Below are 19,008 nucleotides of genomic sequence, written 5' to 3' on the forward strand. Positions count from 1 at the left end.
CTTAACGATGGAAATTCCGTTGACTACATCTTCTCTTTTTCCTGAAACTAGACGATTCTTTTCTGAAAACTTTAGCTAGAGCCTGTCTTAGTCTAATAACTATCATCATGTAAAGTCATCAGGTTAGGTTCCCAAAATCCGAAGAATGAGTTTAACAATGAATAAATGTTAATAAACTTTTATAAGTCGTAATCATTATTACTATTTGACTGCCAAACTTTGACTTTGAGAAACATGGATAATTTTCGTGAATTCATGTGGGAATTAAAGCTATTTTCCCTAAATATTTATGGTGTCGATAGTTGAGTGGACCTGAAGTGGAGCCAAGATGTTTCTTTTCTTTTCTTTTTTCTGACTTTTTCCTCTCCTTTTTCGTATTGTTTTTGTCTGTATGTGTACTATGGTTGTAAGCCCAAACAAATTCTGCTTCGGGCCATTTGGTTGTTTTCTTTTGTTTATTTATATTAATAAACCCGTCTTTTTGTCTCTAACGAAATTCCCAAACATGATGGTCTTTGACTGAAAAAATACATTGGCCACATTGTTCTTTTCTAAGAACGAAAATTATTTCCGTTCCAAAAATTGAAAAATATTGTGTACTTGTAACTGTAGGTAGAAAGGAATCTTTTAATTAAACCATTGTCCTGAATTCGAGAGACAAATTTCGGAACTCTAATTGGAATAAAAAAAAAAAAAAAAATCAAAATCGCTCATACAATAATATTTTCTTCGCTGGGCGATTTGAAATCTGGCCAACAAAGAGACATTCAACCCCTGTGCGAATCTAGCTTATACTATCTCTGTTAAGCATGATCAAAGGTCTATTTGGACAACTCATAGTTACATGTAGTCTAATCATACAACTATTTTGCATATAATTAAATTATTACATTTAATTATATTATTATTATTACATTTAATTATATTATCATTTAATATATTATGAAATATACGAATTATATTGGTATATTAGATACATTTAGTTCACATTAAGGAAACCCACTAAACTTATTTTTAAGAAAAAGGTTAAATGTTTCCATTAATTAAATGCCTTTTTATCTAAAATAGCGGCTAAAAGTAGATTTTGAGTTTGAAATTCTAATTATTTATCACGTAGAGAAAAATCTAGTAGATATTGTTAGATTTGATCTTGGAAAGGATCTAGTAAAGAACTAACCAAATCTTGTCTATATTTGTTTCGGTAGCCCTTATCATTATGACTACACTGTTTCATCCTTTATTTTTTTTTCGATTTATAATTCTGACGTCAGCATATAGATTTACTATAACGTCATTTATGGTTGCGACCTACGATTATGATGTCATTCATTGTCTTGTATACGAAGAAGTAGTTTTTTTTTGTCAAAAATTGCATTTAATTTCAAATATTGCGTGCAGTTAATTACAATATTTGTGCCCCGCTAGCAGTAAAGAAGGAAAAAAGAAAAAGAAAAAAGAGGACAGATCAATGCTACCCTTGCAAAAAGGTGATTTTTCTTGTTGTTCAAGACAGGGGGCTGTAAAGTTCCTTTTGTAGGGTCTTTGGATATATTGATTTTAATGGTGTATTTTTGTGTCAATCAGGCGCCATTTTGAGGGGTTTCTGGCAATTTTTTAATTACTATATATTGGATTTCGGAATAACAGAGTTATCGGGATAAATTTGTCATTCATGAATCAGCTACAAATGGCAATTTTTTCTTATTAGTCAATTTTTTACAAACATATTTTTTAAACTTTCGTCGCTATGTACCATGGTTCGTTCTTTACTTTATTGCAACAGTAACAATACTTCTACTGAAAGCGATGCCCTAAATAATGAATATCAACGATAGAACAAGGAAAAGTTCCGCATAAAAATGTGTGTTCCTTTTTATTTTCTTATCAATATGATCTCAATCCGGTATCAGCCTGTGGTACAAAAATCCATTGGGAATTATTTAATTATGTAGTAGTAAAAGTAATAAACTTTTTTTCCTGTTTCTCAAAAACCGTCAATTCGAAACAGACATAATTCATCTCAGTGAGAAAGTTACTTGCTAAATATACATTCGCTGCTATTTACTAATTTATCAATTTATCCAATCTTTTTCTTACCAGATCTGTTTATTTAGGAAATGTTGCTTAATTGGCTTAAGAGAAACTTGTGTCTTTCCTTGGGAAAGATTTATGTGTTGGAAAAAACATCGAACTTCTCCTGGAAGATTTTTTCACGGAATAAGATATATATCTTCTATATATATATAAATAAGTTGTTTGTCTGTGTACTGACGTCATGTTTGTGTGTCGACTGACGTCATGTTTGTCGACTGACGTCATTATAAGGATTGAGCTGTATGTCGTCATGAAGTTTTTTGTCGACTGACTGGGACACAGGGAATATAAATGACGACCGGGACACAGGGACACAACTACAACGGGGAGCCGGGGGGCACAGGGGGGATATTATATGCACAGACAATGGGACAGCAAAGAATGTTGTATATTCGCAAGTTTTACAAACACATATATATCTATCTATATTCACAGGTGGGACACAGGGATACAACTACAATGGCGCGTAACTAATATGGCGCGAAAAAAACAAACAAAAGAAAAAACCTAAAAAGAAAAAAAACTTAAAAAAACAGCGGGACACAAATGACGACCGGGGCACAGGGAATATAAATGACGACCAGAACACAGGGACACAACTACAACGGGGACGCCGGGGGGCACAGGGGGATATATAAATGACGACGGCAACTCAGGGAATATTCGACTAGCAATCACCGTCAACAAAGCTCAAGGGCAATCATTAGAATGATGAGGTATAGATCTGAATACGGATTGTTTTTCCCATGGACAATTATATATTGCATGTTCAAGAGTCGGTAAACCCGACAATCTATTTATATGCACAGACAATGGGACAGCGAAGAATGTTGTATATTCGCAAGTTTTACGTAGTTAAAAACATATATATATATATATATATATATATATATATATATATATATATATATATATATATATATATATATATATATATATATATATATATATATACTAGCTGTTGGGGTGGCGCTTCGCGCCACCCCAACACCTAGTTGGTGGGGGCGCTTCGCGCCCCCCCCAAGCCCCCCCGCGCGCGTAAGTCGTTACGCGCCATATTAGTTACGCGCCATATTAGTTACGCGCCATTGTAGTTGTGTCCCTGTGTCCCACCTGTGAATATAGATAGATTTATATATGTGTTTCAAACTACGTAAAAATTGCGAATATACAACATTCTTGGCTTTCCCATTGTCTGTCCATATACAAAGCCGTATGCACTAATAATGACGTCATATGCAAACGTTCTTTTTACAAACAAACAAACATGCATACACACAACTCGTTTTTATATAGATAGATAGATAGATAGATACAATACAAATTAACTACGTAAAACTTGTGAATATACAACAGTCTGTTCCGAAATACAACTAACTTCGTAAAACTTGAGAATATACAACATTCTTCGCTGTCCAATTCTCGCTGCATATAAATAGATTGTCAGGTTTACCGACCCTCGAACATGCAACGTACAATTGTCCATGGGAAAAACAATCAGTATTAAGATCAATACCACATTTTTCTAATGATTGACCTTGAGCTTTGTTAATGGTGATTGCAAATGCTAATCGAATTGGGAATTGCAATCTTTTAAATTGAAAAGGCAGATCTGTTGGAATCATGGGAATGCGAGGAATAAGAACAGCCTCACCCTCAAAAGGCCCTGTCAGGATTGTGGCCTCTATTAGGTTTTCCATTGTTTTTTTTACGGCAAGTCGAGTGCCATTGCAAAGCTTTGGTGGGTTTATGTTACGTAACAATATTATTGGTACGCCTATTTTTAGTTGTAGCACGTGTGGTGGAAACCCTGAAAGATCTATGGAATTTAAAAATTCAGATGGATAATTAACCGCTTCATTTGGTTCCAAAACTGTGTCGACTGACTTGTAAAGGACTGCCTGGTCTTGAATCTTGGTCAAAACAATATTGTTGATTTCGTGGACGTCTATATTCTTGGGTGCGAGAATCGCTCTTTCACTTAGCCATTTATTATTTTTATAATTTTTTAGAATATTCGGAAATATATTTTCAATCAATTCATTTTTGGACGTCACTAAATTACAGAAATCAGCAGGTAGTTGTATACGTCCTGAAATTGAGTCTACTGGGAGCTTTCCGTTTCCCATTGCTAGCAATTGATCTGAAAATGTTTGACCAGAGTCATCGTTTTGCAATCGGACACGCATATTTGTAGTTAATTTTAATGTTTTTACGTGTGCCCATAAATTAGAATTTTTCAGGCAAGCATTCATTTCGTCTGCAGGAGTTGATCTAGGTATTATAGGTAATGTTTGCCTGAAATCTCCTGCAAGCAATATTAATGTGCTGCCAAAGGGTTTCGAATTCCCTCTTAAATCTTTCAAGCATTGATCCAGAGCCTCGAGCGATTTTTTGTGTGCCATTGTGCACTCATCCCAAATAATAAGTTTGCATTGCTGCAATACTTTACCCATCCCAGATGATTTGGAAATATTGCACGTGGGAGTTTCTGTAGAATGCAAGTTCAGAGGCAATTTCAAAGCGGAATGAGCAGTTCTTCCACCAGGCAGCAATGTTGCGGCTATTCCGGACGACGCAATTGCCAACGCTATATCATTTTTAGATCGAATTGATGCCAGAATCAGTTTTATCACAAACGTTTTACCAGTACCTCCTGGCGCATCCAAAAAGAAAATTTCTCCAACGTTGTTATCGACACAATGCATTATCGTATCATAAATGTCTTTTTGTTCCGACGTTAACTTGGAAATGTTATTTTGTACATACGACAATAGATCACTCGTACTGTAACTTTGTTCACGATCCAATTCTACACATGTCGAAACAGCAGCGATACGGTTAGGTGAAGGCATTCCCAAACCCTGAAGAGGTTTGTTTGCCATACTTATGCAAATATCTTCTATAACAACTAAAGTGTAGTTATAAATTTCTGGTGTAAAATCAAAAGTCATGTCTGACGTCTCTAACTGTTTTCGATGAAGTATATCTTCGGACATTTTTGACTTATATTTTTCCCATAACTCTGTAGGAGCTGATGGAGAGCAAGTTGTTAAAATGATGCCAAACAATGCACGAATTTGACTTGGGGTTGACGTTTCGCACGCGTCATTGATGCAGTTATCCCAGTGTTGGTCATTCTCCAATAAATTCAGAGCTTGGCATGCACTACGGTAAGTGTCATGTATAGTACCATTTACAGTCCTCAAATACTCAAAGGATGTCGGACCAGGTACATTCACCAAAAGCAGGCGTAGAAAGAAGCATTCATGTTGATTGGGGTGAACGGTGTAGAGTCTTCCTATCGTGGTATCTTTGAAGATGGTAGGTTGGCCGTCGACTGACTTACCCTGTTTTCGACGTTCAAATACTTTATTTTTAGTATTCCACGTGTAATACGAAGGCACTTCAGTATACAGCAGTTTTTTCGCAAAAGAATCATTTTTGCAAAGCGAAAAAAAAGCTGTTAATGTTGTATCCGGTGGATTCAGGACTCTTTGTTGCACGTTGGTTTCCGTGAAATAAACACGTTGACCATTCTGTAAATGTACCGCTAAGTGAACAACAGCTGGACTACGTTCATGTATCGGAAATGAAAGAATTCGCCAAACAGCTTCATTACTGCTTATGTATCTTCCAGCCTGATATTCTACGATTTCATCGAAATCTTTGATTTCGGACTGCAAGCCAAAAACTGCCATGTCACTGCCTTTGTTGACGTATTTACATATATATTTTATTGCCTTTACGGAGTTACAGTATTCAACGTTTATATGTGCATTAAATGTTTTGGATAATAAAGGGGAATATGGAACAACCCACTGGTTATCTACTTCGATGGTGGTACCGTTACGCTTCTTTATTATTGCTGTTTTACCGCCATCTTCAGTAGATCTTCTTCTATATTGTGGGTAACCATCATTGCCAGTAATTGTTGTGGGTACCAAAAGTCGAGGATATTGCTTTGTGCACCTTCCTTTGGCCATGCATGGTGAATTTTCGTTCAGTGCACCGCAAGGTCCATGTATCATATTTTTTACAATAATATCATGTAACCCCTTATCGACATTTTTATCAGGTATTTCAGCGGAAATCACATCATCAATTTCGTTTGAAGTAATTTTTTTATGTAGCCAGATTAGTATATGTGCGTGTGGCAAACCTCGTTTTTGCCATTCCACTGAGTACATCCAGCATCGCACTGAACCAAACACTTCATGTTTTACAAGGTAGTTTATCAGTGACTTCAACTTTTGCCGGAAGACACGTGCCGTAATGTCATGCCTATGAACCGCCGATTGTCCTTGAAGTAAAAGCTGCAGTATCTCGTCCCAAGATTGATTACATGTAAATGTAATAAATAAATCTGGACGACCATAGAGACGAACATACGCAATAGCATCTTGAGCATATTCATGCATATGACGTGGACTGCCAGCATATGACGAAGGTAAAATTGTTAATCTTCCAACGTTTGTGGTATTACCGTCATTTATAACTGCATCTCGCAAATGAATGTATTGTTCAGAGCGGAGCTTGGTCTGATTCAGGCGGATATATAGCAAACGTTCTGATTCAATTTTTGCATACATATCCACGACAAATTGGTGAAACAATTCACGGCATTTTAAAATATAATTTTCTTCATCCTGCCGAATCATTAGTCTATAGGAATAATAATGCATTGCACTGCATTTCTTATTCATTTCTTTGTTAGTGGCTGGATTCATCAATTTAATATTAAAGTGATAGCCGTCGGCTCCATCCCAAAAAATGATAGGATATTGTAGGGCATCGTAGCATCGATGAGTTTCAGCAATTCTTAACAACTGGGCGTTTCGCTTATGTAGAATAATATCTCGAGGTAAAAACTGATCACCGACCATAACGATTGCCACTTCGTCGATAGTCGGAGCATTGTATCTACGCACATGTTGGCCAGGAGGCGTTTTGTCAGCGGAAATAACAATTTTATGAGTATCAGTAGGCATCAAATCGATGGCTGTTTTGAACAGACGCACTAAATTATTATTTTCGTGGAAAAGATGTTGCAATTGGGAAACGATTGTCCTTTCAACGTTGGGAGAAATTTCGCAACGTGCATTCAATTCAGAATTTCTATCACTGATGAAGTACAATTGTAAAAATTTATGATTCTCGCCTAATAATGGTAGAAGGGACCCTGCTTTATGATAAATTTGCCCTTTTACTTTGAAAGTAGACATAAATTGATCTGGATTTTCGATTTGGGCTCCAAACGACGTCATTTGGAAACATGAGTTGTATTGTCTGATTTTTGACAAAAAACGCTTAGATTCTGACGTAGTTCCAGTAAGGAAAGTCTTCAATGGCTCTGGTGGTGCAGCCAATAGAGGAAGTTTAACTTTTCCTGAGGCGCAACACATTCCCATTGTTTCACCATTGAATTTCAAGGCCTTGCAATAGGGACAAATTTTAGACATTGTCCCGATTTGAACACAGCTACTCAAGCTATAATCATCGACTGGGTTGTACCTGAATGCCAGGCGATAACTTTCAGATTGCTCTGATTCCTCGGCACGCTTTCTTTTCTTACTTTCTCTATCAGCAGCAAGCCTGATTTCTTGCTGTTCTTGTAATTCCTCGGCCCGCCTTCTTTTTTCACATTCTCTTTTAGCAGCAAGTCTGCTTCTGCGTTGCTCTGGTAGTTCCTCGGCATGCTTTCTTTTTTCACTTTCTCTTTTAGCAGCAAGTCTGCTTTCGCGTTGCTCTGGTAGTTCCTCGGCATGCTTTCTTTTTTCACTTTCTCTTTTAGCAGCAAGTCTGCTTTCGCGTTGCTCTGGTAGTTCCTCGGCATGCTTTCTTTTTTCACATTCTCTTTTAGCAGCAAGTCTGCTTCTGCGTTGCTCTGGTAGTTCCTCGGCATGCTTTCTTTTTTCACATTCTCTTTTAGCAGCAAGTCTGCTTCTGCGTTGCTCTGGTAGTTCCTCGGCATGCTTTCTTTTTTCACTTTCTCTTTTAGCAGCAAGTCTGCTTTCGCGTTGCTCTGGTAGTTCCTCGGCATGCTTTCTTTTTTCACATTCTCTTTTAGCAGCAAGTCTGCTTCTGCGTTGCTCTGGTAGTTCCTCGGCATGCTTTCTTTTTTCACATTCTCTTTTAGCAGCAAGTCTGCTTCTGCGTTGCTCTGGTAGTTCCTCGGCATGCTTTCTTTTTTCACTTTCTCTTTTAGCAGCAAGTCTGCTTTCGCGTTGCTCTGGTAGTTCCTCGGCACGCTTTCTTTTCTGACTTTCTCTATCACCAGCAAGTTTTTTGGCATAGACTCTTTGAGCATCTTCATCGGCTTTTGCCATTGTAAGTTCATCAGTCATTTTAAACTTAAACATTAATAGATTTCTATGTGTCATTCTAACATTGATGTTAGAAAAAAATTTTACGTACCAAGCATGCAAACACTCGACAATTTATAATAAAACTCAAAATTATAAATATCTGTTATAAGGTTTTCGAATTACTTTAATCTATTGTCAAAATATATAGAAATATTTATGCAATTACCAGTTTCTACATTTTTAGTTTCAGTTTGCTTTTCAGTTTAGTTTCATTTTTATATATATTTAAGATATAATCTGGCGTAACGGACAGACAACTTATTTTTATATATATAGATATATATATATATGTTTTTAACTACGTAAAACTTGCGAATATACAACATTCTTTGCTGTCCCATTGTCTGTGCATATAAATAGATTGTCAGGTTTACCGACTCTTGAACATGCAACATATAATGGTCCATGGGAAAACAATCCGTATTCAGATCTATAAGTCTGCTTTCGCGTTGCTCTGGTAGTTCCTCGGCACGCTTTCTTTTCTGACTTTCTCTATCACCAGCAAGTTTTTTGGCATAGACTCTTTGAGCATCTTCATCAGTCATTATAAACTTAAGCATTAATAGAATTCTACACGAACATCCGTCTTATATAACTTGAATGACGTCACGCCTTCAAAGCAAAAATGATGCCTTCAAAGCAAAAATGATGGCAGCTAATTTCATGACGTCAGCCGAAACATGACGGCGAACATATGTCTTATATAACTTGAATGACGTCACCTTCAAAGCAAAAATGACGGCAACTAATTTCATGACGTCAGCCGAAACATGACGTCACCTGACACATCCATCCACACATCCATCCACACATCCATCCACAGACAACTTATTTTTATATATATAGATATGTATATATATATGTATATCTATATATATAAAAATAAGTTGTCTGTCTGTGGATCTGTGGATGGATGTGTCAGGTGACGTCACCTGAAAAAACTGGATTAGGTGACGTCAAAACTGAAAAAACTAAAAAAAGGCAAAAACTACAAAAAAAACTAAAAACTAATAAAAAAAATAAAAAAGCTAAAAAACTAAAAAAACTATAAAGGTAAAAACCAATAAAAAACTAAAAAAAAAAACTGAAAAAACTAAAAAAAGGCAAAAACTACAAAAAAAACTAAAAACTAATAAAAAAAGTAAAAAAGCTAAAAAACTAAAAAAACTAAAAAAACTAAAAAAAGGTAAAAAACTAAAAAAAATAAAAAATAAAAAAAAACTATAAAAAAGGAAAAAACTGAAAAATAAGCTAAAATAAAGGTAAAAACCAATAAAAAACTAAAAAAAAAAAGGAAAAAACTAATAAATGACGACACTCAAAGAGAAAGCGACCAGGACAAAAAACTAAAAAAAAGGCAAAAACTACAAAAAAACTAAAAACTAATAAAAAAAATAAAAAAGCTAAAAAACTAAAAAAACTAAAAAAAGGTAAAAAACTAAAAAAACTAAAAACTAAAAAAAAACTAAAAAAGGTAAAAACTAAAAGAACTAAAAAAGAAAAAAATAAATGACGACACTCAAAGAGAAAGCGACCAGGACAAAAGGAATGTTCGATTAGCAATCAACAAAGCACCGGGACACAGGGAGTATAAATGACGACCAGGACACAAGTAAAAAAAAAAATTAACAAAACTAAAAAGAAGGTAAAAACTACAAAAAAACTAAAAAGAAAAAAAAACTAAAAACTAATAAAAAAACTAAAAAATCTAAAAATCTAAATAAACTAAAAAAGAAAAAAAAAGGAAAAAAATAAAGGAGAAAAACAAAACTAAAAAACGAATGTATATACAGACCGGTACACCGGGATACAAATGACGACCGGGACACAGGGAATATAAATAACGACCGGGACACAGGGACACAACTACAACGGGGACACCGGGGGAAACAGGGGGATATAAATGACGACCGGGACAAAAAAACTAAAAAGAAATAAAAACTAAAAACTAATAAAAAAAACTAAAAAATCTAAAAATCTAAATAAGCTAAAAAAGAAAAAAAAAGGAAAAAAATAAAGGAGAAAAACAAAACTAAAAAACGAATGTATATACAGACCGGGACACCGGGATACAAATGATGACCGGGACCCGGGACACAGGGAATATAAATGACGACCGGGACACAGGGACACAACTACAACGGGGACACCGGGGGAAACAGGGGGATAACCTGACAATCTATTTATATGCAAAGACAATGGGACAGCAAAGAATGTTGTATATTCGCAAGTTTTACGTAGTTAAAACCATATATATATATATATCTATATTCACAGGTGGGACATAGGGACACAACTACAATGGCGCGTAACTATTATGGCGCGTAACGACTTACGCGCGCGGGGGGGCTTGGGGGGGGCGCGAAGCGCCCCCACCAACTAGGTGTTGGGGTGGCGCGTAGCGCCACCCCAACAGCTAGTATATATATATATATTCACAGGTGGGACACAGGGACATAACTACAATGGTGCGTAACTAATATGGTGCGTAACGACTTACGCGCGCGGGGGGGGCTTGGGCGGCGAAGCACCCCACCCAACAGCTAGTATATATATATATATATATATATATATATATATATATATATATATATATATATATATATATATATGTATATATATATATATATATATATATATATATATATATATATATATATATATATATACATATATATAAGTTGTCTGTGTGTGTGTGTCGAGTGACGCCATGTTTGTGTGTCGACTGACGTCATGTTTGTCGACTGACGTCATTATAAGGATTGAGCTGTATGCGTCATGAAGTTGTTTGTCGACTGACGTCATGTTTGTCAACTGATGAAATTACATACCGGGACACAAATGACGACCGGGACACAGGGAATATAAATGACGACCGGGACACAGGGACACATCATTAGAATAATGAGGTATAGATCTGAATACGGATTGTTTTTCCCATGGACAACTATATGTTGCATGTTCAAGAGTCAGTAAACCTGACAATCTATTTATATACACAGACAATGGGACAGCGAAGAATGTTGTATATTCGCATGTTTTACGTAGTTAAAAACATATATATATATATATATATATATATATATCTATCTCTTCACAGGTGGGACACAGGGACAGAACTACAATGGCGCGTAACTAATATTGTGCGTAACGACTTGCGCGCGCGGGGGGGCTTGGGGGGGCGCGAAGCGCCCCACGAACTAGGTGTTGGCGCCACCCCAACAGCTAGTATATATATATATATGTATATATATATATATATATATATTTATATATATATATATATATATATATATATATATATATATATATATATATATATATATATATATATATATATATATATATATATATATATATATATATATATATATATATATATATATATATATATATATATATATACATATATATATATATATATATATATATATATATATATATATAAATATATATATATATATATATACATATATATATATATATATATATATATATATATATATATATATATATATACATATACATATTTTTCATCTTCAAGTACTAACGTCAGAAAGATTTGGACACTTTCTAGATGATTGAAATATTAAATTCAAGAGCAGGAATTAGAACTGACTGTTTTTTAAGTTTACTCTAATTTTTGTATGGTGGAGTTAATTCAAGTGGCTTCTAAATGGATTAAACGATAGAACCAACAGATGCTCTGTGTTGAAACTAACCATATATAAAATATGAAGAAAACAGTGTGTTTATATGTTCTCTTATTTCAATTAAACTTTGTGGTTAATGTTTTTTTTACTACTATTGAACTGTAACAGTGGTTTCGCTTTGGCTAAGTAGGCTTATCATACACGTTTGCTTAGGGTTCTTAAGGATGTAAACCTATTTCATTTGCGAATTAGTTTAACAAACCAATCTCAGACTATTTTTCATTCTTACGCTAATTAACTTCTTTTACGGAATTACAGTGTGGTTTGCTGAGGAGGCTAACTCTGAAATGTCATTAGTGTGGATTTTTGTATTTTTGACTATAACAAATTTTGTGGACTTGAGAATATCCTGCGAAAACGCTGTATCTGCTTCCGCTGTTGACGTAAAAAAGGCAGTAATTCTTAATTACAAATTAATGAATCGAGGCATAATTAATAATTCTCAGTCAGTATGGCTAATAAAATTAGAATCAGCTAAAGTACAACAGTTCAAAATAGGGATGATACCTTTTTATTGACAGTGAATAGATATAAAATTAATTAACTGGATATTTCGAATCGTTTCACTGCTGATGATGAACACTGTATATGTGTTCGAAATATCCAGTTAAAAAATTTTATATCTATTCACTGTCAATTAAAAGGTATCATCCCTATTTTGAACTGTTTTACTTTCGTCATGGAAAGGCAGTGTGATCTTCGAAGTTATCTACGTCGAGAATCAGCTAATTAAATAAATGTATTTTTTTATACATTTTTATTTATTTTAGTACTTAATCGACATAGTGTATTATACGCAATATTTAATCTGATATTACATTGCCATTCCATGTTGGATATTTTCTCGTTTTCATCACTGTCAAGGTACAATGTATAACGAAAAATTAATTACTTGGTTTATAATTTGTATGTGGATAAAGCAAAACGTTTTTTCCATTGGTTTCTAAAACCAAGAAAAAACTCGTATTTTTATTTTTTTTTTTATTTTTGGAATGTTGTCCATAAAATACCTCTCTATTTTTTAACAGGGTAGAATAATAATCAGGTTATTAACCTTAGCAATATTTTTAGCAATTCATATTTTTAGAGAAAGATATTACTTTAAGGTCATTACAGGCCTTAAAAAAAGATCCTGTGCTTGGAGCTCTTATTCTTGGACCTTTGTCGATTCTAACCCTTCCTCTCTTTTCTGTGCAGCAAGACAAGATCCTTCATGACATGGGGAAAAAGGTATTTTCAATGTGAAGCCAACGCTTGCTTTAATGTTGTTTGCTTTGCCTGCCTAAGCACATGTTCTTGTGTATATTTTCCTTTTTCAGATTTAACCATCCCAGGAAGGGTAGAGTCCTAATCCTGGTAGTTTTCCCTCCGGGTTGAGACTAAAATGTTAATCTCCCTATAACAAAAGCCCCAAATTTCCTTTTTTTTTCTGTTCCAGAGTTGAGGGTACGTAGGGGGGATTCTCCAAAGTATAAGAATTACATTCTTCACATTCCTTGGGTGTTGGGGGATAGGACTATTCATAATACCCTGGCCCCTTTAAACACGAACACGTCCCTGAGCATAATGTACGTTTTTAGCTCTCGTTGGGTGAGCAACTCTTGTTTTGTTTTGTTCGTTCAGTTTTTATGGCCCTTGGTATTAACCAAGTGACATATAGCAATCGCAAATTCTGACGGTCTGTCGGTCTGTCTGTCGGGACTGGTTTTGCCACTTTATGCACTTCCAGGTAAGATAGGACGATGTAATTTGGCAGGCGTATCAGGGACCGGACCAGATTAGATTAAAAATATAGGACAGTTAAAATGGTTTGCTGGCGGCTGACGTAAGGTATTTTATCACATCTCCTGAAAAATAAATTTGTCCAATCAATACTCCAGGTCCCTCCGCTTCAACTTTTGGTGAGTATTTTAGTGCAGTAGATCTTCTCTGGTATGAAGAGGAGAGGGCCCTCGAAAAGCCTGAAGAGGAGGCTGTAATCTCAGGTGCCGTCAGTGGATCAGCCATCTCAATCAGTTGTGTGAATACGGCTGTTGGGTTTTCTCAGAAGAGCAGCAACCCTGAATCTCCTAATCAGAGCGCCAAATTAAGCGTCAAGTAGATTTATATCGGGGTTTGTCAGCCCATGCCTGGAGATTTGCCGATTCTGTCTCCAGTTGATGTAATCAATCCAACCATTACCGTCTGAAAAAGATACTTCACTGAGTTGCCATGGATTGCAGCTATTGTAAGATAAGTTCTGTCGTTGCCGGCAACAAGTGCCGCGGCAAAAAGGGTTTTCAGGTGTGCAGGACTGATTGTTGCTGCTAAGCTCTATGCTCTGTACTGCTAAGTTCTATGTTGGCCCCACACTGTGTAGAAAAGCTTATTTTTACACATGATAACTACGAGCTTGTGAAAGCTTTAAAGAAAAGTTATAGAATTTATTTCTAGCTAAGTGTTTTGAATTATTTATTCTGGCTCCTTAAACTGTCTGAGGTTTGACAAAATTGGGAATTTGAAACCTAATTCAAATCTAACCCTGAAAATGAAACCCTGCTTCTCTTAATGAGATATTGCCTCTTCTATATAAAATTTTTGCTTTACAAAATGCTGCTTCTTTTTCTTCTAACACCTGGGAACGAACTGTTCTTAAAGAACGACATGCTAAGTTTTCTAAAAATTGTTTATGCAAAAAGAAAAGAAACCTAATATTGAATCCTATACGCTAAAAGTAAAACTTTGATCGTTGACTCAAACTTTGAAACTTTGATCCACCATGTTCTCAAGTACGTCCACGACCGCAATACCTTAATTACTGAGATGGGAAGGAGAATAAATAAGATCTTTCGTTCTCAAAGGAGCTGGTTGGAACGTTTAATTTTTAAACTTTTATTATATCAACCTTAGGTGAGGGGATTCAATCTTGAAGAAATGAGAAATAATAGCTTGAGCAGCTTAGATAATGAGGGGTTGTGGGGTAAGGCAGTAAAAGAAGTAGAATGCAGGTTGCAAGACCAGGAAGTTCAGACATGAAGTAAGATATAAACTTCAAGTTACATCTAAGTTTCATAAATTAGCCAAGAATTTGTGGTGCAAGTGCATTTGTCTAATTCAAGCCTCTGGACCTAATTTAAATTAATTTTTAAATTACTTATTTTCTCAGAATAATTCAAATATCAAGTAGTTTAAGGTCTCGCTATGGATCATTTGAGTTAAAAGAATGTTTTTGAGAAGTTAAGATTGATATCTCATCCTTATTTTGTCCTTTGTTCGGTCATGGTAATGAAGCTAAAAATGAATTTTGAACTGAATTCTGATGAAAACTGATACCAATTTAGTTTTAAAAACTTTTAAAAGTAGCGAAAAACTAGAACAAAAAAATGTAACACAAACGTCGATAAATTGACGGCTTGCCGCCGATAATTTTTTAGCGGCGCTGCCAAAAAAGAAAAATTCGGTGCCACCAGAGGCGCTCCGTCACCGGCATAATTGTGTCCACCGCTGCTGAATTTTATTTCGGCGTGACTTTGGGGTCTCGGGAGAAGGGCTCAAATGTTCCATCGTTCTAGATGCTGCTTGATTGCTGTATCAATGAATAATATTCTTAATAGCAGTTAGTGGTAAGTACAATAATGTAATTAACCTATTTTAAAGACATAACAATTTGCAAGTTGAGAAAGAGACACCATAAAATTTTTTTTTTGGGGTGAAGGAGGGTTTTTTCTCATAACTTGTTTACTCATGCTTAGTTCTTATTTTAATATAAGTCAATTTTTTTTATCACGCTTCCATTTTTTTTATGTTATGAAATGAAATCTCTTCTTCTTTTGCTGATTCATTCACCTACAACGTTTAAGCGCATGTTTTTAAGTTCTTTTAGTCTTATTTCTTGATAAATTATTCGTCTTTTTTTCTTTTCTTTTTTCGCTGATAAATGCTAATTTCATGAGACGCCCAAATCGGGGGCTTATCTGATTTCTCATTTTGTTGATGCATGTTTTAATGTTCAATGAATGTATGTATGTTATGTATTTAAGAGTATTTCTTTACATTTTTCTTTATGAACATCTTAATTTCAATTTATGTCTATGATTTTTCTTTCTAAGTTAATTTTTGTCTCTCCTGCTCGCTATTAAATATTAGTGAATGTAGCATTTCAATAGTTGATTTTACTTTATTACTTCATTTTTTATTTATTGTACTTTATTTCTTCTCTTTGGACATTTCCAGAAACATTCTGTTTTTATTTTTAACTCTTTTAGTTCATCGATTCTGCTTTACGTTAATAGTTTGTCGCCTTTCTCCATTTATTGCCCCTGTGGGGCGACTATTGATTGTTCAGAATCACTCATTTTCGGTGGTTACTTCAGTGTGTGTTTGTTGTAATCGACCTAGGATATAAAGTAGAAGCTGAAAAGTACAAAATAAAATAAAAAGAGTCAGACAACTTAGATTTTCAAACAGTTCGTGGTAACGAACTGTAGTAAGGAGCGACCCGGCTCAATCGTTACCGAAACTCTAAAAAAAGGAATTTTTATAGCAATAGCTACATCAAAAGAATTGCATTTTAATGCTGATTTAAAATATATAAGTTTCATTAATTTAGACTTACCCATCGAAAGTTAAGAGCCTGAGAAAATCTGCCTTTTTTAGAAAATAGGGGGAAAGACCCTTTAAAAGCATAGAATCTTAACGAAAATCACACCATCATATTCAGCGTATCAGAGAACCCTACTGTAGAATTTTCAAGCTTTCATCTACAGAAATGTGGAATTTTGCATTTTTTGCCAGAAGACAGATCACGGGTGCGTGTTTATTTGTTGTTTTTTTTCTTTTTTTTTTCCAGGGGTAATCGAATCGACCCAGTTGTCCTAGAATGTCGTGAGAGGATTCATTCTAACGGAAACTAAAAGTTCTAGTGCCCTTTTTAAGTGACCCAAAAAATTGGAGGGCACCTAGACCCCCTCCCACACTCATCTTTTTCCCAAAGTCACCGGATCAAAATTCCGAGATATCCATTTTATTCAACATAGTCGAAAAACGCAATAACTATTTCTTTAGGGACGACTTACTCCCCCACAGTCCCTGTGGGAGGGGATACAAGTTACAAACTTCGACCAGTGTATCCATATTGTAATGGTTGTTGGGAAGTGTACATACGCTTTCAGGGGGATTTCTTTTGGTTGGGGGGTTAAGGGGACAGGGTTACTGGGGGGAACTTTCCATGGAGGGATTTGGCAAGGGGGAAAATTTCCATGAAGGGGGCGCAGGATTTTTTAGCATTTTTTTAAGGACAATGAAGAATAGAATATGAAAAAGTTTTTTCCACTGAAAGTAAGGAGCAGCATTAAAACTTAAAATGAACAGAAATTATTAATCATATGATAAGTTCGCCTCCTCCTAATACCTCGCTCTTTACTCTAAAGTAATTTTATTAATTTCAACTATTTATTTTACGGCCTTTGTGATTCAGCGGTCATTGTTAAGGAATTGGGTCAAAATTTAAGCTTTAGTGCAAAGAGCGAGGTATTGACGAGGGGATGAATCCCCTCATATACGTAATAAAAACATACGAAAATAGAAGTTCGTTACGTAAGTTAATCTTTAAGTTACGTATATTTTTGCTAATAAAAACTTTTGTAAGAAATTAAAAGTTCTAGTTGCCTTTTTAAATAACCGAAAAATTGGAGGGTAACTAGGGCTACTTCCCGCTCCTTTTTTCCCAAAATCCTCCGATCAAAACTATGAGAAAGCCATTTAGCCAGAAAATTTAAATTAATATGCAAATTGCGTTTTAATTATTCATGTGCGGAGAGCCAAAATCAAAACATGCATTAATCCAAAAACGTTCAGAAATTAAATAAAAAAACAAGTTTTTTCAACAGATTGTAAGGAGCGGATATTTAAACGTAAAACGAACAGAAATTACTCCGTATATGAAAGGGACTGTTCCCTCCTCAACGGCCCGCTCTTTACGCTAAAGTTTTTTTTACTGTTTTAAAAAGTAGAGTTGAGAGGAAGAGTCAAACTTTAGCGCAAAGAGCGGGCCGTTGAGGAGTGAAAAGTCCCTTTCATATACGGAGTAATTTCTGTTCGTTTTAAGTTTAAATATCGCTCCTTACTATCAGTTCAAAAAACTTTTTTTTATTTAATTAGAATAGGAATCCAAAAAGAAAAGAACTGGTTCCTTTATAGATAGTACAAGAAACTTGAACTGGAATGAAGGCGTATCCTAACCTAATTGCCCATCATGGAAATGGAATGACCCATAATTACCCATTGATTTTCCCCCAAAAAAAGTAACCGTAAAAATAATTAAAATACGTTCACAACAGTGATGCTCCAGGGCAAGCAAGGTAATCAAAAATAACTATTCCCTAAAATAATTAACAAATAACAAAAATAAGTAACAAAATACTGTGATTCCCCACATTAGAGAACATTTTATTAAATAAAAATTGCAATTGACTGTATAGACAGCAGTGTCAAGAATGGAAAAAGATGACCAATAACAGGTGATATCTCTGGAGTGTCTGATGATGGCGTTCAGTTTATTGTCGTTCAATACAATTTGTTTATTTGCTTCCCCTTATTTTTCAAAAATAAGAGAAAGAAAAAAGAAAAAAAATATGATCAAAAGAGGCACAAATCATCACAAATTCAAACTATAGATGAGAAAATGAAGCTCATTACGAGAAAAGATGGATAAGAACATGGAACGGACCAACACTTAATGATGCATCATAAATAATTTAGACCTCCATGTTTGAAAATGTTGAATGATTTCTGTACCTGAACATACAGCAATTAGTTTGCTGTTGCAGAAAAGTCAAGATGACAAAGCAAAATAA

At 34.9% G+C, this 19,008-nt stretch overlaps 1 protein-coding gene across 4 annotated transcripts in view; it reads left to right on the top strand.

Moving 5' to 3' along the window:
* Nucleotides 1–19,008, top strand: part of LOC136026699 (sodium/calcium exchanger 2-like) — a 128,831-nt gene that overhangs the window by 76,101 nt on the left and 33,722 nt on the right. For 2 of the 4 annotated variants that reach the window (XM_065703449.1, XM_065703450.1), the window contains exon 8: nucleotides 13,292–13,405. The exons of the other annotated variants lie outside the window; for them this stretch is intronic. In XM_065703449.1, coding sequence (XP_065559521.1) covers nucleotides 13,292–13,405 — 114 coding nt within the window. The remainder of the gene's footprint in view (nucleotides 1–13,291; nucleotides 13,406–19,008) is intronic. 4 annotated transcript variants of the gene reach the window in all.

This window comes from Artemia franciscana, chromosome 4, assembly GCF_032884065.1.
Source record: "Artemia franciscana chromosome 4, ASM3288406v1, whole genome shotgun sequence".
In the NCBI taxonomy this organism is placed as follows: Eukaryota; Metazoa; Arthropoda; class Branchiopoda; order Anostraca; family Artemiidae; genus Artemia; species Artemia franciscana.